Source organism: Protopterus annectens, chromosome 16.part0 (genome assembly GCF_019279795.1).
Source record: "Protopterus annectens isolate FY-2018-M chromosome 16.part0, PAN1.0, whole genome shotgun sequence".
Taxonomy (NCBI): Eukaryota; Metazoa; Chordata; order Ceratodontiformes; family Protopteridae; genus Protopterus; species Protopterus annectens.
This window is the reverse complement of record NC_056750.1, coordinates 857,823,120-857,837,823: the sequence shown is the minus strand read 5'-3', so window position 1 is coordinate 857,837,823 and position 14,704 is coordinate 857,823,120. Positions and strand designations below refer to the sequence as shown.

Here is a 14,704-nt window from a genome sequence, read left to right as displayed (position 1 = left end):
CACCGAATAGACCTACTCGCACAGGACTATGGAACACTCCTACACTCCCCAACTGACCACTCTGAACCTCACATTGTGGGTAATAGGGCACTGATTCTCTTCAGACACCTGTACTCAGAGGATGTGATCCAGGTTCTGCAGGAGGCCAGAAATCCAACTACTAGAAAATCCTACCTGTCAGAATGGAAGAGATTTTCATTGTGGTGTCTGAAAAATAACCTGCAGCCACTGAGAGCCAGAGCCTCCAGTGGTCTTGTCTTATCTTCGACACCTTATGAAGTCTGGATGATCTTATTCCTTCATTAAAATACATTTGTCTGCCATCTCCGCATTTCTGCCCTTAGTGCCTCCTCTATCTTCCAGGTTAGAAGTCAAACTTCCTGAGAGGAAAATAGTACCCTTGGGTACAGATAACTAAACAAAGTGTTCTTAATAAAACTAAGTTTATTACATAAATCACTACCTAAACACCTTGGGTACAGATAACTAAACAATGTGTTCTTAATAAAAATAAGTTTATTACATAAATCACTACCTAAACACCTTGGGTACAGATAACTAAACAAAGTGTTCTTAATAAAAATAAGTTTATTACATAAATCACTACCTAAACACCTTGGGTACAGATAACTAAACAAAGTGTTCTTAATAAAAATAGGTTTATTACATAAATCACTACCTAAACACCTTGGGTACAGATAACTAAACAAAGTGTTCTTAATAAAAATAAGTTTATTACATAAATCACTACCTAAACACCTTGGGTACAGATAACTAAACAAAGTGTTCTTAATAAAAATAAGTTCATTACATAAATCACTACCTAAACACATTGTGATAACTAAACAGTGTTCTTAATAAAAATAAGTTTATTACATAAATCACAACCTAAACACATTGTGATAACTAAACAGTGTTCTTAATAAAAATAAGTTTATTTCATAAATCACGATCTAAACACATTAGGTACGTATAACTAAACGAAGTGTTCTTAACAAAAATAAGTTTATTACATAAATCACTACCTAAACACCTTAGGTGCAGATAACTAAATGAAGTGTTCTTAATAAAAATAAGTTTATTACATAAATCACGACCTGGTCGTGATTTTATGTAATAAACTTATTTTTATTAAGAACACTTTGTTATCTGTACCTAAGGTGCTATTTTCCTGGATCTTTCTGAAAGGAGTACTTCATCTCAGACCCCCAAGGAACCCCCCCCCCCTTGGGATCTTAACTTTGTCATGCAGAAATTGATGCTGCCACCTTTCGAAACAGCCAAAGACTGCTCCCTCCAACACTACACCTGGAAGACTATCCTCCTGGTGGCCATCACATCAGCCAGAAGAATCTCGGATCTCAGGCCCTTATTGCAGACCCCCCCTTCACTGTCTTTCAGGGTATGCTTGCGCACTAACCCCTCTTTATGCCCAAAGTGGTCAATGATCTGTCTTTTAAATCAAACTATAAATCTGCCAACCTCCCCCCCCCCCTCTTCGCAGAACAAGGCAGAGGAGATACTTCATTTCTTAGATGTTCACAGACCGCTCGGGTATTACTCGGCCAAAACCAAATCCCTGCGTAAATCAGACAGGCTTTGTCTGTTACCACCGAAAAGCCCTGGGTCATCCAGTTTCCAAGCAAATCATATCCTCTTGGATATCTAAAAGTCTTTCATGCTGTTACAGTAGTTATGGTAAGTCTCTCCCAGCCCCAGTTAGGGGTCACTATCAGGGTGTTCCTTAAAGGATTCGAGACTGCTGCTATACTGAAAGCAGCTACATGGTCCTTTGTTCACATTTCCATTAGGCACTACAAGCTGGACTTGGTCTCTAGAGCCAGGGTGGGATTTGCCTGTGCCATCCTCCATGGGTTTATGGAAAGTGTTTCTAGTCCACCTCCCCTTCCATAGGACAGGAGCTTTTGCACTCTCCCTGATGGCATAATACAGCAGCTTATGAATAGAAGGGCATAGTATTGTTATGCAATAACTTACCATAACCTTAGATGTCCTTCTCTTCTTGGTGCTGCTATATAGTTTCCCACCCAGCCTTTCCAGTTACACTTACCTGACTCCTGATGTACCCTCTCACGAGTCGCCGACTCCGGCGGCATTCATTTCTGAGGTGGATGCATGGTCATGTCCACTTTATACCCGATGTCCATTTACAACCAATGTCACAGAAGAGGTGCAGGACATTGCGCGCACCCTAGCAGTAGCATTTAACTTTTGTATAACAGTCAGACGTGTGAGTTCACCAGAGCAAACTCCCTGATGTCATGAATACAGCAGCCTATAGAAGAGAAAGACATCTAAGGTTATGGTAATTTCTTACACAACAATACTTTCTTATCCTAGTTTGTTACTACTGTAGTCTTGCTTTATATTCTGAAAAAGGATGAAACTGTCCAAGAATCTTCTACAACACTGGGATGCCCTTTTATGGACTTTTCAAGTACAAAATATATGCAAATAAGACTACTTTTTTTCATGATTACTGTGCCAGTTATGCCCTTGAGTTTGTGATTCCCCTATTTTCTTTGTTAGTGGTTCTACATGTAATGCATATAAAGGTGCAAGAGGTCACTCCTGTATGGTTCTTTTCAAACGCAGCTCGTCTGAGAGGAACATTCCCTCCTTAATTCTTGCCTCCTTATCCTTCATATGTCTTCCTAATTGACCCTTTTTTTGTTGGCCATTTCACAAAATCCAAGCTGCCACTGTTGAATGCCTTCTGTGCATTGAGACCCCCTGACAGTAATAGTCATACACTCTGCTTCCCTCTGAATCATCGTTCTGTTAATGTAAAATGTTTGCCTCCCATCAGCAAAACCTGTTAGACCTTTATCAATCAGTTATAGTTAAAATTGGCCATTCTTATAACTAGAAGACTTAAAAACTTTTTTATTTATTTATTTAATATCTGTTTACTGATAAAGTTCAAATAGACAGAATTTTTTTCTCCCCTGGCTTCTACTGAGACAAAAAAGCTCCTTGAAAGTTAAATAAGTTACAGTCTTGGTTCAGAATTGAAACTGGTCTGTATAAAGCAGGGTCTGAAGGGTGCTTACCCTTTTCTGGGCTGTCCAGCCATCATAGCTTTCCTCCAAGATGCTGGTACTGTCTCTCCTTTTGAAATATTGTTAAAATCTTCCAAATCATTCACTTTTTCCCCTCCTATATTCCAAACTCCACAGGAATGTTTTCTGTTCCTGAAGACTTTTTTTATATCTCTGCTGTCATGTTGGATATTAATTCTTGAGCCTCAGCGTCCTCTAACCTTGGCATAGTTAAGTTGCCCATAAAAATTTACATTTTTGCCTTTGCTTTGTTTCCTTATCCTTTTCAATAGATTTTCATAAAATTTCCAGTATATCTTTAATAGCTGTCTAGATCCTTTTATTTTTCATGTCAAAAGCTTCCTAAGTTTGACAACACTCCTTTCTATTTTCTGTTGCCTTAGTCATTGTGCCGATAGACTTTGTGCTGTTGAGTTATCAAAAAATACTTGCTTAACAGCAGCCTTTCTAAACATAATCAGACAGGTAATAGGGGTAAGAAGGTTATTCCCAGGGGCATTTAGGTTGCAGAAGTAACGTATAGTGGGAGAGGGGGAGAGTTGTTTCTGCATAAACAGGGACAGACATTTTAGATTGTGCTCTTGGAGAGTTGTTTTGGATGGGTGGTGGTGTGTCTGATGGTACTAGTTTTTAAGTGCTGAGTCTCCTCGACCTGTAACGTTGGGATAGTTGATCTGCCCATTAATATTTACAGTAGACAGTGTAAGGAACATTTTAAATTAGAACTTTGTCAAGTTAACTTAATTTTTTTTTTCATTTTGCAGATTTCACCTGGGAATTATATTGAAATTGAAGAGTTTTATGTCAAGTACAAAAACTAGTAAGTTAAATATCCTTTCTTTCTCTTTCTGTAGTCTCCTATTGCTTTTTTTTTTTTCTTTTGGTGTAAGTAAAGCGCCATTGTGTGTCAGTTTGGTGCGCCGTTGTATGTCAGTTTGGTGCGCCGTTGTATGTGTCAGTTTGGTGCGCCATTGTATGTGTCATTTTGTAGTGATTAGTGTTTGCAGGGGCAGAGAAGGGGTAGCCAAGCTTGTTTTGTCACTTGCCATTTGAGGGAAGTAATGCAATGCACTTCTTGCTATTTACTTCTGCCGTATAGATGGCATGGAGCATTTACCACTGAGACAACAAACCTAACTTTAGAAAGTGATTTCATCATTGACTGACTTGCTGAATGAACATAAGCATCCACTTGCAAAAGTACTGCACTATGTAAACCTTGTAACTACTTATCAACATCTTAACTACAGTGTAAACATTTTCTGCTCTACCTCATTCGTTCCTTTACCTCCATTTCTAAGTACTTATCACATGATCTGTTATCTGTTTGACAAACCTACGAATGCACCTTGAGATGATCAGTATTCAATATTTACAAATGCACTTGTATCTTTTATACTATAATAGTTTCCTTTGTCATATGAATGTAATCAGTAAATGTATATGCAGTTGATGTATATTAATTTCTGTTCATGTGTATTGTTAAATATCTGTTTAAACATGCTGGAGATTTTCTCCCTCTGCCTCCACTGAAAAGGGGATCTGATATTGTTAATCCTCATTCATTCCTTATGCATGGGTATCGGTTCCGACCTCGGAACCGAGCCGGCCATTTTCCAAGCTCATGTGAGCTTCAAACTCTCAAGCTAAACTCTTACCACAATCCCCCTCTCCCTGTTACCTCGGATTTTGTTTGCCACTTTGCCATTCGGTTGTGTCAAGCTGCTTCTCTTGAGCCAAGTACAGTTATTTGTTGTATAATAGCCACTTATATTATTTTTCTGTCAGAAAAGTTTTTTTCATTGTCTCTTACCCTATCGCATCTAGCGACCATATTTTCTTCTCTTTTCTGTACCTTTTTACCGCGAGGTATTCTCCCCTTGCCATCATTGGTAATCTTTCCCTTTTTCTCATACCTTTGGGTATTCCTTTGTACCATTGCTGTTACCCTTTTCTTCTTTCTAATTTTGCTATCATGGCAGATAAGAAAGGTAGTCCAGGGTTTAAACAGTGTTCTGATTGTGGACACAAACTACCTACTTCTGATGCACACTCTTTGTGCATTTATTGTTTGGGGGTGTCCCACTTATCTGTTGACCTGCCCTGTACTATCTGTGAAAACTTTTCAAATAGAACTTTGTTGGAAAGGAAAAACAAGTTGTTGCTGAAGGGACTTCTTAAATCTCCCTTTTCAGAGGCTATTTCTGGGTCGGAGGCGTCCACCCCTCCTAGCGCCCATAAGAAAATCTTGGATGGTCCTACCAAGGCTAAATCTTTGCCTTTGTCCCCGGCTGGGGACTCCCACCAACCATAACCTAAAAAGGCTAAAGTTTCGGCTCCGGAGCTTACTCAGTCAGCCCCAGTACTTTTGGTGCCTAGACCTTTGGCACGGAGGCATTCGGCTCCATTAGTGATCTCTGCTCTGTCTTCTCCTGCAGCCTTCACTATATCGGCACTGAGGGTCTCCTCGGTTCAAACCATTACCACTGTATCGGCACCGACCGTTCAGTTGGCGCAGACCTTGACCATGTCGGCTCCAACATCTTACTCTGAACCGATAACCTTATTGTTGACTCCAGTTTTGTCGGTTCCAGCTTCGGCACCGACAACCACTTCGGCACCGATCCCTGAGTCGGTGCAGACCATGACCTCAGCACCGATGACTTCTTCGGTGCAGACACCTATAGTCCAGTCTCTCTCGGCACCGTTGTTCTCAGTGCAGACTGGTGAGATGGGCACCGAGTTTGCCTCTTCTGTGGACAGGCCTGTTTCTCCCTCTTCTGTGGACAGGCCTGTTTCTCCCTCAGTCTCCGTGAGGTCCACTAGAAGCCTTTCCGAACACCATGTGTTACGTCTTGTGGATCAGCTGCTCTTGGCCAGAGGTATCCCCCCCCCCCCCGGGAACTATCCTTCCTTGGGAGGTGGTTACCCGTCTCTAAAGACCCCTTCTTATTCTCCTCCTTCATTGCCTTTGAAGCCCATGGATATAGCACAGTCTTCCCCTTCTGCGGTTCACTAAGGAACCGCAGTTGCCTTCGTGGCAGGAAAGTTTTGCTATGACCCAGGATGTAAGTTGTGACACGCATGGTTTGCTGCTCCACAGCCATCCAGGGACTCCAGGTCGGCAGGCTGAGCCACTTAGGGGAGGGGTGACCCCTGTCCTAGACATTCACTCCTTTTCAGGTGAACCAGCCTTCCAACTGATGGAGAAGGCTTTCGCTGCTGCTGGCGATATTGGACTGTCTATCCCTCTGCCCTCCTCTGGTACACTGGTTTCACAAGTCGCACCAAGCTGACACCAGGTGCAAGGGTCTCAGGACATATTCCCACAGGAAACCCCTTTTCCGCTGTCTTCCCCAGCTTCTCCCAATGAGGAAGTCCACCGGAAAAGTTTGTGTAAGAGGAAGCACATGGACTCCACAGAGGAGTCCCTCACTGAAGACACAGATTTTGATGAGGGGGAAGGATCCCCTCAGTCACCCTCTGAGGTATCCTTTGGTGATATCCTCGAAATCCTGAAACAGAGAGGTGACTGGCAGTTCTCTAATCCGAGCTTTGAGGAATCTGTTCCTGCAAGCCTTTCGCGCCCGTCCCCCTACCTCCTGGGTTACTCCACCTGCTGATGAACTTGTCCGGCTTATCGTGCAGCGTGCTTGGAAAGCTCCTGACACCGTCGAAGCTATTCCCCGGAGGGCAGATAAGATTTTCTCCCCTCCTGCTACATATCCCCATTGGTCAAAAGGTCTTCCTGTGGATGCTTTGGTGGCGGCCACAACAAAAAAGGATCTGGCAGAAGAAGAAAGCCAGACTGTCCATCCGCCTAAGAGAGTCCTGGGCCCTGGACAGGATAGGGAGGCGCACCTTTGAATCAGCGACCTTTACTATCAGGTCCCTGAATTATATGGCACACTTTACCAGGCTTCAAAGGGATCTGATTTCTGAGCTCTCAGAAACCTTGGCTGGTGCCGTGTCTGATGAGGTCCGTGACAAAGTGGCCTCTCAGCTGGCCACCATTGAGTCAATATCTAACTCCTCTATGCGACTGATATCTCGCGCATCAGAAGGAGCAGCGGGTTCAGCTGCGGTCTTGAGACGACATGCCTGGATGCGCTTGTGCAATTTCACAGAACCCTTTATGGCTTCCTTTCTTAACGCCCCCATTGAGGCCTCCTCGTTGTTTGGGCCCAAAGTTAAATGCACACTGGCCAGATGTGAAAAGGTCGGTAAGACCCTTTCTGCCATAGGTGTCAGTTATTCTTCCCCTCAACGTGCTTTCTCCCGAAACCAAAACAGTGGGAAGATATGGTTCAAGAAATGTCAGGGTCCTTTCCGTGACACACAGGCCAAGTTCTCCCCTAGAGGCAGAGGGGGAAACTCACAGGGAAAGACGCTCCTTTCAGGGCAGAGGGGGTCCGCATAACCAGGGTTCCAGGGATTCTTTCCCTGGTCAATCCTATCAGCGCTCCTGAAGAGCGGCCCAACCCCTTTCCTCTGAAGGTGGTTGGGGGACGTTTCTCCATGTACACTTCTGCCTGGCTAACCATCACCACTGATTCTTGGATACAAAGGATTATAACCAGAGGTTATCATATCCCCTTTGATCTTTGTTCTGTCCCTTTAAAAAACCTTTCCGGCATTCCACTCAGTCAAAGGGAAGAAGCAGCACTAGAGATAGAAAAGCTGCTAAGAAAGAGAGTCATCCAGGTAGTCCCTCCAGACCAGATAGGATCCGGATTCTACTCAAGACTATTTTTGGTGCCAAAGAAAACCGGGGACTGGAGACCAATTTTGGATCTCAGTATATTGAGCAAGTTTGTGAGAGTCGCAATACAGTCTATCGTCCAGCTTTTGGAGAAAGACGATTGGATGTGCTCTATAGATCTTCAAGATGCGTACTACCACATAAAAAAGCGGACAGGCCATCAAGAAGATTTCTGCGCTTCTGTGCGGGAGCCAATCACTACCAGTTCAGAGTACTGCCCTTCAGACTCTCTACATCCCTCAGAGTGTTCACAAAGTGCATGGCAGTTGTCACAGCTGACTTGCGACTTCAAGGATTCCAGGTGTTTCCATACCTAGACGACTGGCTCATTTCCGCCCCCACCAGACATCTACTGGAAGAAGCCCTGGCATACTCTCTCCTCGCTGCACAAAGGCTAGGCATAATCATAAACTGGCAAAAATCCAATCTCACCCCATCTCAGTCGGCAGAATTCATAGGGGTTATCTTGGACACAAAGAACTGCAGAGCTGCCATTCCAGAGCACAGAATTTTAAGGATAAAGCAACAACTGATTCCAATCCTTTCAAGGGAGAAATCCACAGCTCGCTCCATTCTACAGCTTTTGGGTTCCATGGCATCCTCCATCATCATTGTCCCCCTGGCCAGGTTTTACATGAGGCTTCTACAATGGCTTCTGCTCACCCAATGGTATCCCTTTCAGCATCCTCTTTCAGCCATGATTTGAGTAACCCGCAGGTGCAAACAGGATTTAAATTGGTGGATGACACACAATCTGTCACAATGGTCTCACCCTTTTTCCCCCCAGCAACCCAAGGCCACAGTGACCATGGACCCTGATGAGGTGGGGTGGGGGGCTATGTCAGGGACAGACCGTCCAAGGCACTTGATCCAGACTGGAGCCCCATCTGCATATAAATGTTCTAGAGCTGAGGGCTGTGCTTCTGAAGTTGCAAGCATTCCATCCCCTGCAGCCGTCTGGGACAATTGCGATTCAATTAGACAACATGGCAGTGATCTGGTACATCAACATGCAAGTTAGAACCAAATCTTACCCCCTTTGTCGAGAGGCCATGAGGATATGGCAATGGGCGATGGCTACCAACCATTTTCTTCTAGCAATGCACATTCCCGGGAGTTCCATCGTGATAGCAGACAGACTCAGCAGGGGCATTCTTCGACCTCACGAGTGGTCCCTGAAAACCTTGATAGCGATGGAGATCTTCCACTGCTGGGGCCATCCTTGCTGTGACCTCTTTGCATCCCTGACCAACTACAAATGCAGCAACTACTTCGCCCTGATTCCCCCTCCAGGACACTCACGCAGAGGCACCCTAGTCCACGATTGGCCCTCGGGTCTTCTTTACGCATTCCCACCCTTTCCACTCATTCCCCAGTTTCTGAAGAAAGCCCGTCGGTTGAAGAGCAAGGTGACCCTCATAGCACCATATTGGCCTCGAGACATTTGGTTCCCCTTCCTTTGGCCTCATCTACTAGATCAGCCATGGATTCTCTATCCAACCCCAGAGTTGATCTCACATCCACCGAACCTGATTCATCCCAGCTTGAACAGCCTGAAGCTCACAGCTTGGCTCCTCCAATTCCCTTGATTGCCAGGCAGAATGATCTTTCTTTACCAGTGCGTGACATTCTCATTGCATCTCATAAGTCTTCCACTAGAGTTACTTATCTGAGCAAGTGGAAAAGATTTACCTGTTGGCTGAAAGATAAACAAGTAGATTCCTTCTCGGCACCAGTGTCTGTAATACTAGACTATTTGGCCAACCTTTTCCAATCGGGTCTGTCGGCCTCTACCATTAGAGTTCATTTGGCTGCAATTTCTAATTTTCATGAGGTTGTCCAAGATTCCTCTCTTATGTCCCACAAATTTTGCAAGACCTTCATAAAAGGTGTGAAGCATCTGAAGACACCTTTTAGAGAACCTATTAAACCATGGGATTTATCACTAGTTCTGCAAGCTCTGACAATGCCACCTTTCGAACCAGCCTCCTTGCGACCTCAAGCATTTGTCATGGAAAACCTTGTTTTTGGTCACCATTACTTCTGCCAGACATATTTCTGAGCTTCAAGCTTTGTGTCAAGAGTCCATACTAGATTTTTCATAGAGATAGTGTCTCTGAGAACTAATCCATCATTTCTGCCAAAAGTGATCTCTGAAATGTCCATTAAACAAACCATTGAATTGCCAGTTTTCTTTCCCAATCATTCAAACAGAGGAGATTATTGCCTACATACCCTAGATATCCACAGGCAAATCAGTTTTTACTTAAACAGTACTAGGTCCTTTCGTAAATCTGACCAGTTATTTTTGGCCTTTTCTGGACCTAGATTAGGATATGCTGTTGCTAAGGTCACGTTAGCTAGATGGTTGAAGGACTGTGACACCTTCATTTATACACAACATTATATCTCGTTGCCTACTACCATGAAAGCTCATTCAACAAGGTTGGTGGCAACTTCTGCTGCCTTCCATGCCAGAGCTTCTTTACATGACATCTGTGCAGCCGCAACTTGGGCTACGGCTCATACCTTCATCAATCATTACAAATTGGATTTGGCCTCCAGGGGAAGAGCATCTATCAGTTCTATGGTGCTCAGGAATGCCCTTCCATGAGAGCCTCCCAGGAATAGAGGTAGGTGGGGACTCTGTCCCATGCGTAAGGAATGAACAAGGATTAACAATATCAGATAAAGAAGTTATATCATCTGTATTGTTGATCCTCGTTCAGTCATTATGACCCTCCCTCCTTCCCCCTTCTGTGGTTTCTAGTGGATCTCACATTCCGGTTCTCTTGGGTTATTTGACCAGAGGTAGCCTCTAACTCCTTTGACTTGCAAACTCAATCTGAGGTAATGTGGGGAGGGGGATTGTGGGTAAGAGTTTAGCTCGAGAGTTTGAAGCTGACGCGAGCTTGGAAAATGGCTGGCTCGGTTCCATGGTCGGAACAGATACCCATCCGTAATGACTGAACGAGGATCAACAATACTGGAACGTTATGGTAAGACGTAACTTCTTTTTTTGTCTAAACCCAGTCGAACAAAATCTATGGAATAGACTTCCCATACATGTCAAGCGGAATGCCTCACTGGCCGTCTTCAAGCGAAATCTTGAGTGGATGGGAAATAGAAAATTCACCCTGGGGATCATTCCAGTGGCTCTACTTGACAGAGGCACCTGGGAACTAAGATCGGGTGGCACGATGCCAGAGTAATCCTATGGGCTAGGCTTGTAAAGGCTCCAAGGCCATTAGCCTAGTACACACCTATGAACCTAAAAAAAAAAAAGTAATGTTAAGTAAATTAAATGAAACCTTTCACAGTTGTAGAACATTTTATTTGCAGATACCTCAGTTATGCAGTGGTTACCATTGCTGCCTCACACAGACCTGTTTCTGCAGTTCGGTTCCCAAATGGGTATCTAAGGACATTAAGGGGATGAGCCTTAATGTCCTTGGTCAGAACAAGATCCTGATAATGGATTCCATTGTAGTGGTCCTGGATGTTGCATCCATACTATTGGACCTTCGTTTTATAGTGTGCTTTCCTCACTGTATAGTAGTCTAGATTTGGCTTATAGTTGCTTGCTGTTGTCCATCTGCACTCCCCATAGCTGTTGTAAATGTCAGATGTAATTGGAAGAATGAACTCCAAAAGGAATGCCCAGCTATGTGCTAAACTGGTAGCAGATGGTACCACTTGTACTATACTGGACGAAATTGCCAACCTGTTAGCTGACAGATTTGGTGCAAACTTCACCCTCATGTCCCCCACCAACCATACCCGTCACCAGATCTCTTCCTAGTATCTCTAGGGATCAGGTCATATCTGCGCTCTCCAAGGCTAAAAATACAGCCTTAATGGTACTAGATAACATCCCAGGTTGCTTATTCAGCAGTCTAAAATGAGACCTAACAGAACCACTTGGTGTTCTCTTTAACCTCAGCCTGAGCACTGGCTTTGTCCAGCAGAGTGGAGAACAGCAAAAGTAATCCCCTTGCACAAACTGGGTCCATCAACTGACCTAGGGAACTATAGACCCATAAGTCTTACCAGCCTTTTCTGCAAGGCCGTGGAAAGAATCATCATGAACCATATCAACAAGGACATAGGCAACCTTAAAACTCTACACCCAACCCAGTTTGGCTTTGTTTAAGGTTGTAAGTCATGCTTGCTTTGCGAATGTCACCAAAACCCTGTATGAAAGTAAGACTCTGCATACTGCCTATCTTGACCAAGCCAAGGTTTTTGACATAATCCCCCAATCAAGTATCATTGAGATCCTGTCCCAGTTGAGGGTTAACCTTTACATTACTAGATGGGTGGCCAGTTGGCTCACTGACAGAACACATGCTGTCAAAGTTGGTGACTCCACCTCTACCAGTAGACCCGTTACCACAAGGATCTGTGCTGGGCCCTTTATTGTGTGTAGTCTATTCTTCGGAAGTCCAGGCTAAATTAGATGGCCTTTAGCTTACCAGGTTTCCTGATGATTGCAGTTGTGTGCAATGACCGAGTCCCCCAGTGATGTTAATGTATTACGGGAGGGGCTAAGATAGACAAATGATTGATGCCAAAACCTCAGTCTAAAACTAAATAGAAATAATTGCCTTATTATCCCCTTTGGCAAAGTGGAATTCCCTGGAAATTGCAGTATTGACATCACCTCCCTAAGATGGTTGGGACTGTTGGGGCTGATTCTCCCAGTGGCAGTTGTCGGGTAAAAAGTTTATTTTTTGTAATCCAGGTGTCAGGATCTTAGTCATGTGACCAACGATGATTTGGGGTATCGTTGTATTCCAACAGATGCAGAGTTTTGTGTGACAGTGATGTGGAGAGTTTGCCCTTAACTTGTTTGATCCATTGGTGGTCTGAGGGTGTTACAGAGGAGCCGTTGTTTGACCGAAGGACTTGGTCTTTGGTCTTGTTGGACACACTATAAGCTACAGGTGTACAGCTTCAGAGGGGTGATGCCACAGGCCTTTGGATGTAGCAGGTGTCAGAAGAGGCTCCTTGCTGTCACTTTCCAATGACTTTTCTTATGAACCAGGGGAATATTTGGGGGGTGTTAGTATTTTACTCCTGGCTTTTTCCCTTTTTTGGGGAAGACTTACATTTTACCTTGAGAAAGGGCTTCCTCTTATCACCAAATTGTATGTATGTTCTTGGTGGTGGCTGCCTTCTATTGCAGAACAGAAATGAAGATAGCATGAGCTGCTTTCTCTTTTCCAATGCGAATCCTATTTCTTTCCTTGGTCTTGGGAAGAAAAGATCTCTTCTTTGGCCATATCTGAAACTCTTGATGTCTGAGCAGTAGGTTGGATGTCCATGTATGGCTGCAGCTGTGATTTCTACACTGGAACATTTACTGTTGTTAATGAGTTTGCTCACAGAGCTATTAATTTGTAAACTCATCTACCTGGAGGCTTAAACGACCAACGCTTTCTCCATTCAGTGAACCAAGGTCTCCTTTGCACCTTCTTATCCATTTCACTTGCATCAAAATTTTAGTGGGAGCCAAAATAAAGGAATCTGCTTATTTTAATAGTACCCCATTAATAAGCCCGATATGGTTCTCTAAAGTAACTCAAGTGGCTTGGGGGGATTCCATAACATTACCAGTTTCTTTGTACCCCTCTGACGCAGCAAGAGGGAAACATGGTCTGACAGTGTTTATAATGTTTTGGCCTTGCATCATTATTATGGATCGTTTCAGTTCAAGTTAGAGCTTGTAGTTCAAAGGTTATAGGCTCATAGGTGTGTGCTAGGCTAATGGTCACTGGGGCATTTTTAAGCCAAGCCATGCATCCCAAATCTATGACAAGTTCTGATACCCTTGGTAAGGTAAGCAGGGGCTTGGAAGATGAAGTATTTATAAGTAGGGGCCTGGAAGACAAACCAGTTCCAGGCTGTCTGTATAGGTGCCAAACAGGGATGAATTTCCTGTTCCCCATCCAGTTTTCCAAGTTACACTTGACTTGGATTAAGGAGAAACTCTGCTTCACATGAATGGGGAACTTCTTCAGAGGAGAGGTAGTCTCTGTGATACATACCTCTCTGTCCAGCAGGTCCTGTTTCTGTCACAGAGAAGGTTTAACTCTTTAGAACAGATAATTGTGGTGCAGTTTGTTTTGCAGATGTGCAGGAAGCCCATCATAGTGGGGTCTGATGATATGACCGGCATAGATCTCCCTTCAACAGCCTGCAGGATGGTATGACCGGCATACATCTCCCTTCAACAGCCTGCAGGATGGTATGACCGGCATACATCTCCCTTCAACAGCCTGCAGGATGGTATGACCGGCATACATCTCCCTTCAACAGCCTGCAGGATGGTATGACCGGCATACATCTCCCTTCAACAGCCTGCAGCATGGTATGACCGGCATACATCTCCCTTCAACAGCCTGCAGGATGGTATGACTGGCATACATCTCCCTTCAACAGCCTGCAGGATGGTATGACCGGCATAGATCTCCCTTCAACAGCCTGCAACATGGTATGACCGGCATAGATCTCCCTTCAACAGCCTGCAGGATGGTATGACCGGCATAGATCTCCCTTCAGCAGCCTGCAGGATGGTATGACCGGCATACATCTCCCTTCAACAGCCTGCAGGATGGTATGACTGGCATACATCTCCCTTCAACAGCCTGCAGGATGGTATGACCGGCATAGATCTCCCTTCAGCCTGCAGGATGGTATGACCGGCATACATCTCCCTTCAACAGCCTGCAGGATGGTATGACCGGCATACATCTCCCTTCAACAGCCTGCAGGATGGTATGACCGGCATAGATCTCCCTTCAACAGCCTGCAGGATGGTATGACTGGCATACATCTCCCTTCAACAGCCTGCAGG

The 14,704-nt window shown here is 44.4% G+C and overlaps 1 protein-coding gene across 1 annotated transcript in view; it reads left to right on the top strand.

Moving 5' to 3' along the window:
- Positions 1-14,704, top strand: part of CHD8 (chromodomain helicase DNA binding protein 8) — a gene marked incomplete in the record, with an annotated part of 4,119,653 nt that overhangs the window by 690,023 nt on the left and 3,414,926 nt on the right. Inside the window, 1 exon segment of the mRNA XM_044057960.1 lies at positions 3,848-3,903. Coding sequence (XP_043913895.1) covers positions 3,848-3,903 — 56 coding nt within the window.